At 26.4% G+C, this 8038-nt stretch overlaps 1 protein-coding gene across 1 annotated transcript; it reads left to right on the top strand.

Moving 5' to 3' along the window:
* Positions 1–4394: 4394 nt before the first annotated feature.
* Positions 4395–6039, top strand: LOC109814783 (uncharacterized). The gene is made up of 3 exons (XM_020379292.3): positions 4395–4583; positions 4964–5532; positions 5781–6039. Exon 2 carries the CDS (start codon positions 4965–4967, stop codon positions 5505–5507), a length of 543 nt encoding a protein of 180 aa, XP_020234881.1. The 5' UTR covers positions 4395–4583; position 4964; the 3' UTR covers positions 5508–5532; positions 5781–6039.
* The last annotated feature ends 1999 nt before the right edge of the window (positions 6040–8038 follow it).

Raw genomic sequence — 8038 nt, 5'->3', positions numbered from 1 at the left:
ACTAAGTGCAGAAACCATGACGCGCGGGTCGTTGCAATGTAAGTTATGTAATGAATTTTTAAGTTTTACTTATATCAAACAATTATAAATATAAATATTTAAGTTTTATCTACACAGAATATTCATATAAAAAAATAATTTTTAGTTTTACCCATGATCATTGTATTTAATTATAAGAACAAAGAGGAAAATAATAGGTGAGAAATAGAGTGGAGAGAAATTAAAAAAAATGATAAATATGTGAGTAGAAATAGGTAAGAAATAGTGTGAAAATTTGGTTATTTGATTTAAGAAAAGTATAAAAAAAAAATAAAAAATAAAAGAGAAATAGAAAAATAATAAAAAAATATAATCAATTACATGTTTTTCTGAATCGATTTTATCCATTTATGGTGGTTTAGAAATTGTCATTAAGTATAAAAAAAAATATTTTTTAATCGATTTTATCATTTTGTAGCGATTTAAAAACCGTCATTAAGTGTAACAAAATGTTTTAAATATGATTATGGTTAGCCAGCATGTGTTGGATAAAAAATAAATAGAAAAATGGTGTGGTGGTTAAAAATCCACAGAACAAGAGACAAACTTCTTTCCCTAATTTTTCACTCGATCTTGCACGAAAATTTAAAAAAAAAATGAAATTTATTACCTTTTAATATCTCACTTCCTTTATTAACTACACCACTCAATTTATTTTCACTTTTCTATTTTATTTTTCTCTCATTTCATCTCAACCAAATAAGGTGTTACGGTAAAAGACATTTTTCTCATGATAGTGATATGATGAAGAAAAAAAAAGTGTTATTATATTTATAAAAAAAAAAAGTTCAAAAATCATTTCCATGTGAAATGAACCACTAGATGCCTAGACCACTTACTCTATGCCTAGGTAGCCTTAGATATAGATTTGATATCTGACCTGAAAAAGAAGGGTCTCTGAAACTGAAGAAGTTGAGCTAACATTGTATATCCAATATACGATTGAGAAATTGAAGAAACATTGATGTCATGCCAGAATGTAGCCTCAGGACCACTTTGATTACTAATTAGTACAATTTCCGTGGAAAACCAGAATTCAGAAGGGTTACATAGGTCAAATAAATTTGGTCACTTATTTTGGACTTACTGGTTGTCTCCAAGTGAAGCTACCTATGCTTTCTACTTTTAGTTTTCACAAATAATTAATGTCATGCACTTTAGTTCTGCTTATGTTCAAAGACATTCCATAACTTAGTTGTCAATCGATACCAACCCATGCCACTTCATTTTAAGGGATGTGATTAGAGAAAAGGGATTTACATACTGTATGAATAATTAAGTCTTATGATTATAACTTTATTTTAACACAAATTTCATGAATTTGACTGTTAAATTACGTGATACTGTTATGCATGTCAAATTTTAGATAAATAATATTTTTTTTATCCATTTATTAAAATTATAATGACGGCACAATGATCTTAATCTCAAACTATCCTATCTCTATTCCTATCTCTATTCTCTTATATTTTTATACAAGTATTGATTCTTATCATTTCCAATATTTACTCTCTCTTATTTCTTTTGAATTTGAATTGTTTTAAATTAACAAGCACTTTTTTTTTTTGAATTTGCATATAACATATAATTAACTAATCATGGATTATCACAATGACCAGAATTAAGAATCAGTCCTTTGTATATTGGTTTTATCTCTCTGTTTTCTGGGTCCACTCTATTTTCATTGGTTCACAGATCAATGGGAATAAGAACGAGAGTACGAGACACCAAGGGAGGCCCTAAAACGGAGACCAGAAATTAACGAGAAGTGATCAATAAAGTAAATTTAAATTTGAATCATGTTATTTTTATTTTTTTTTAAAGTTTGTCTGATGATGTTTTTTTTATAAAAAAAAAATAATAATTTGTCTAAAAGTCCTTTTGTTCGAGAAAAGAGTTTGAAAACGTCATTGATAAAGAAAAATTCCTAAAGATGATCTGCAAAAGACAGCTAGAATGAATCGGATTTTAGAAATAAGTTAGTAAGAGAATTGGGCTCCAATTAATGCCATGCATGAGATTGGGCCCTTCTCTTGTTCACATGATATCTTTTGTGCATCATGCTTCCAATAATTGGTAACTTTTTGAGATTGCTAATAAGGTTGAGTAAATTTATGCTTTTTTATTTTCAAACTTAAATTTGAAAACAATAATAAGTGAAATGAATTTTAAGTGAATTTCAAAATTACTTCAAATCACTTTTTAAAGAAAATAAAAATTGTAGTCTTAATTTTTATGTTTTTAAAAGTTGTTTCACCCCTTTCAATATTTTCTTCCACCTTTTTCACTCTTGCCTAGACTTCTATGCCAATCAAACCCACTCAGATGAATGTAGTGATTGTTTGAGCTTTGAATTTTGAACACAAGTTAAATTTACACCTTTTAGTTGGTTTAGCCCATATAAAAACTCAGAGCCTCATTTTCGAAGCCCAAATTGGGTTCCACTTGTTATAGCCTGTAACTTGCATCTAGCCTACCATTGGTTCAACTTGAACTTTATCTGATGAAATGTAACGTTTAAGCTTTAAATTTTGAGTATGAATTAAGTCAATTATACTATATTATTTCATTTATATATAGAGGATGATTAGAGTAGTTTTCTTGAATGATACTGTTTTTAGGGATTATTCAATGTGAATTTTTTTTAATGAGTATTTTTTTTATAAAATTAATCTCTTATCTATTTTAATCTATCATTTTTTATATTTCAAAATTAAATAAATGTCAATAATTCGAAATTTTTATTGATATAAAAATAATTTTGTGCTAATGATAAACGAATGAAAACTATGAAACAATTACAATGGCATGTACTCTGATGTCCATAGTGGGATATGATTCGGGAAGAGAAGTGATCATTATAGTGGTTAAATATTACATCAGCAGGAAAACAGTGAATATGGGTTTGCTTTTACTATGGACAAGATTTACTTTCTTTTATCTTAAAATCTCACTGTGGATATTATATAGCATTGCATCTTCTTTTTCAATTTGAAATAGTAAAGGATGCTAACTTGTTATTAATTATTAATGCTAGATGCTAGTTATGGAGTTATGAACCATTTAATTCGGACCATTGTACTTGGTTTACATGGTTGTTTGTTTAAAATTTAAAGTTTGTCTAGTTTAATGCTTAATCATTCTTCAACCAATAGTTTTAATTTATGAATGGAGTTTCAGTTTAGTTTTATCGTGGATGACAAAAGAATTCAGAATTTGTGTTTTGACCAGTGGAGCTCATGCAGGTACTCAATGCTTATCAGGTCATAAAAGAACTGAGTAGAAAGATTTTGATTTGCAGTATCTTTTTTACGTCACCGTGATATTCAATTTTGTTTTGCTCGGTGCAATCAGTTCTACAGGGTTGCTTTTATTTTTTATTTTTTAATTTTATAAAACAGCACAGTACACTAAAATAAGATATATGTTATAATAATAGGTAGTACGTACAGTATAAATTTAATCTTTTATGGAGCTTTTTTCTCATGTAAGAGAAAATGAATATAAGTATGGAACATACAAATCTTTTACTCTTATTTTCATATATACAATATACCTACTACAATTTTTTTTCTTCTTCTTTTCACTTTTTTCTGCCCCAAACAAAATGTACGTTTCTGAACATATTATCACGCGAGAGGAGTGGAACACAACTGATGCAAGAAAAATCAAATTGTGACCTGAAATGACAACTTTTGTTGTTATGAACACGTAACATTTATGATTTTGCAACGTGTGTCCTACTCCTTATTATCTATAATCCGGATATAAATATTGTATTGAAAAGTTTATATTTTGAATTGTAAATTGAATATATAGTGATAAGATTCATAATCAATAAAAACATAATTAATATATATATATATATATATATATATATATATATATTTATTTATTTATTTAATTAAGTACTTAAAGCACATTTAAATGTAAACAAACATAAAAATAAAATTATACATTAATATATAATTAATAATATATAAATATATTCTTATTTATTTTTTTTTACATATATATACATATTAAATAATTTATAATACATATAATTATATAAATAATAATATACACATAAAAATAAAAACATAACTTAATTTATATATTAAATATTTTCAATAATAAAAATTTATAGTAGATAAACAAAATAAAAAAATAAAGAAAACAAAATATTTAAGGTGTTATATTAAATTTTTTATTACTTAAAATATTATTTGAATTATAATAATAATAATTAATAATAAATAAAAGTTACTTTCTAAAAAAAAAAATAATAAATTAAAAGGTCTCTTAACTAAATCAAAAAATAAAATAAAATTTGGCCCATTTAGACTCAACTTTTTCAACCCTACTTATTTATCCTAACCCTTCTAATGGTGAGACTTAAGCCGTGACCTGTCTTCCCTCTTAGAAGAAAATAGGTCTGCAGTTGCCGGAGAAGATATAACCACCGTCGCTGAAGACAGAGCCGCTGTTAGAGAAGACAGATCGACGGAGACCTGCCGAAGAAGACAAATCGACGGAGATTCGTAGGAGAAGAAGACAGATAGGCACTTTCCCTCTCTTTTTTGCTTTTTTTTCTTTTCTAAAAAATACTTTTTTTAGGGTTTCCAGAATTGGGTCTCGCGTGATCCGACCTGGTTTCGAGGCGCCACCCACTGTTTTGAAATCGTCAAGAATCACGATTTTTTTCCCACGATACGCACGATTCACATGCGATTCTTGATAAAAAAACGAGACGACTTGCGATTCGAATCGCGGAGCCTCGGAATCGTATCGTAAGATACGAATCGGATACATCCGATACTTACTACCATGATCTATATCTATTAAATCATAACAATATTGCTTCTTTCTAAGCTAATATTCACTTCTCTGCCATTGTTTTCCTTGGAATTATTGATAAACTCAATCAAATTCTCTGAAACAGTATGGCATGTCCATGGTGGGATGATTACAAGCGTGTGGGAGGGTCTAGCTTTAAGAGGCATGAGAAGCTGGAGGATAAGAATCATGAGGCTTACAAGGATCAGAGCCATGAGAAGCACAAGGGTAAGAACCATGTTCATGAAGGGAATAAAAGAGAGAACAAGGTAGGCAACCATAATGGGAAGGTGAAAAAACAGAAAGAGCCAGAAAAAAGCTATGAGCAGGGATATAACAATGGCTATGTAGAGGGCTATGGACATGGATATGGGGATGGCTATGTCAGTGGTTATGAAAACTCTAGGGGCAGTGTGATTGATAATGGTCAAAGTGGTGAAGATAGCAGGAAGAAGAGTGAACATAGTGGTGAGTCTGATTATGATAGTGGTGAGTCTTATGATAGTGGTGAAGATAACTGTAAGAAGAGTGAACATAGTGGTGAGTCTTATGATAGTGGTGAGTTTTATGATAGTGGTGAGTCTGATTATGATGGCTATGAAAATGGTTGTGAATCTGAATATGGTGGCTGGAATAATGACAGTGATTAAGATCTTCTACTGCTTTTAAGTTAAGGTGAGGATTTTTTCATTAGAAATATATATTCAGAGTTATGTATATTTTTTTTACTCTTATTTTAATGTGATTATCTTATTTTCATATTACTTTGGGCAAAATTTGCTCTCTTTTATCATAAAAAGTAAAAACTAAATTCTAGCCTTTGATTTGGTCTTGTTTCTTTTAGACTTAATTTTCAAATTTAATTCAGAGTTAACATATGTTATAGTAATTTCTTGTAATCTTTTTTTATACACTCTTTGCAGGTGTGGTTGTAGAACTTTAATAGTACTGAAGACCTTTGTTTTGGGTGTCACACCTTAGTGTCAGAGACAATGGATTAGAAATTATGTATGATAATTAGTTACTGATGTTGATGTTTAAGTTTTAGAATAGTGATTTTCAGTTATATGGAGTTATGAACATGTTGAAAAATAGTTAAAACTATGTTATCGGTGTGAAACAAATACTCAGTTGGTGTATTGTGACTTAGTTTAATATAAATCTTAAGTTTGTTTGTGTTTATCTTATTCAAACAACCGATATAAGAAAAAAAGAAAAAAAAAACAATAAAAAATAGAACTAGTTTTCTTTAGAGAACCCAGCAGCCCTCCAACATCTATTACCAAACTATTCCTAAAACAAAACACTTCTAGTTAAGTTGAAGAACCAATCTTAGATAAAAAGTTCACATATTAATTTTCTTCACGGAACACATGTTCAACAATACATTCTCAATCTTTAACCAAGAGTCCTTTAACAAGGACAATTTCATTCACAAACCTATTCATCTTTTACCATATTTCCTTCCCATACTTCTGCATAGAGGATATCCACCCAAGTCTCCTTCCCATAAAAATCAAAGAGAAAATTGTCATGTTAGTCACAGCCAAGTCCTCCAAATTCAACTGTTTTTTGGATCTCCTTGCATGTTACCATTTATGTTTATGCTTATGCATGTTTAATGCTTAGATCAATGAAATCTTTAAATTTTTATTTATAGTAATTTTTAAATAAATGTATGATAATAATAAATTTTTTATAATTAAAATATTGTGTTTAACATGATATTATATTTATAATAATAATTTTTAATTTAAAATATATTATCAAAATTATTTTAATTTAATAGTTATATATTTTTTATTCTAAAATTTATTTATTATATTATATTAAATTGAATTGATTTAGTCTGTTCCATGTATTTCTAAGTTTTAATCAAATTAATTTTTTTTATTTTAAATAAATAACTTAGTTAAATTTTCGGGTAGAATATAAACAATTAGAATAAGTTTAAATCTGTCACTTGCGCAACGTTGGTGACCAGCTGGAATTCAAACAGTTCCTTTCGTCTTGCATGTCAGATGACAATAAAACATTGAGCTCAAATATTTTAAAAGCATTTGATTATGATTTGGTTTTTATATTTTAAAAATATTTTTTAAAATTATACTGTATTGTTTCATTTTTTTTCAAAAATGGATAAATAATTTTAAAAATCATGAAATAGAAAGGTGTGTTGTTTTTTTGTACATTTTTCTTAATCAACCCTTGTATAATTTGATTTTTTTTTGAACAGCGGATTTGTATAGATTTTTAAAAAAATATTTTTCTAATTCAATTTTTATTTATTATAATTATTTATAAATTAAATATTAGTATTTTAAAATATTTTATCAATAAAAAAAAAAACTTTTACTTTATTATAAATTATTTATTTATTATAAATCTTAAAATATAATTTATATACTTAAAAATATTTATATATACTATTTTTAAATATAATTTATATATTCAAATATAATAATTATTTATATGTATAATTTATTATAAATTTTAATTATATACGATAAATATGTCTATGTATTATACAGTAGTTAATTTCAATCTTAAAAAGCTCAGATTCAATTTAAATAATTAAATAAAAATAATTTATTATATTAAAATATATAGCAAAATATGTTTTAATTGATTTTTTTAGGCCTTTTTAGAATGTATAGCTTGCATTTTTTTTTAATTCATGTAATTTGTGACACTTGCATGTCATAATATATAAAATAATAAAAATTGAATAACATAATTGTTTATAAATAAAATTAAATATACTAAGATAAAAAAACATCACATTTTTAACTTAACAAAATAATATAATAAATTAAAATTATAAAAAAAATTAATATTTTTTAAAATAATTTAATAGAACATAAAATGTTCGTAAAAGATTGCCCAAGCTCATTTAAGAGGAATTGCATGGACACTCTAACCCAGCATACATAACCTAAAAGTCCATTATAAAATGTTATAAAATAGAGTTTCTAGGAGGTTTTTATATCAATACTTTTCTGAATATAATTTTAAAGCGATTAAAAAGAATTTTTATAAGAGTGTTATTGTAATTACATGTATTTCTCTTCTTTTATGTAATCATTTGTTCTGAATTGTTAAATTTTTTATTGTTGAAGATTGAGGTATAGCTACCAAACCTATGTAAATTCTCTGTATTTTTCATTTAATAAAGTATTTA

The sequence above is a fragment of the Cajanus cajan genome, chromosome 3 (genome assembly GCF_000230855.2).
Source record: "Cajanus cajan strain Asha chromosome 3, NIPB_CcT2T_4, whole genome shotgun sequence".
In the NCBI taxonomy this organism is placed as follows: Eukaryota; Viridiplantae; Streptophyta; class Magnoliopsida; order Fabales; family Fabaceae; genus Cajanus; species Cajanus cajan.
This window is presented reverse-complemented; position numbering and strand designations above follow the sequence as displayed.

Excerpts from the sequence above, each read along its gene's own strand:
- LOC109814783 (XM_020379292.3), top strand. The coding sequence starts at position 4,965 with ATGGCATGTCCATGGTGGGATGATTACAAGCGTGTGGGAGGGTCTAGC.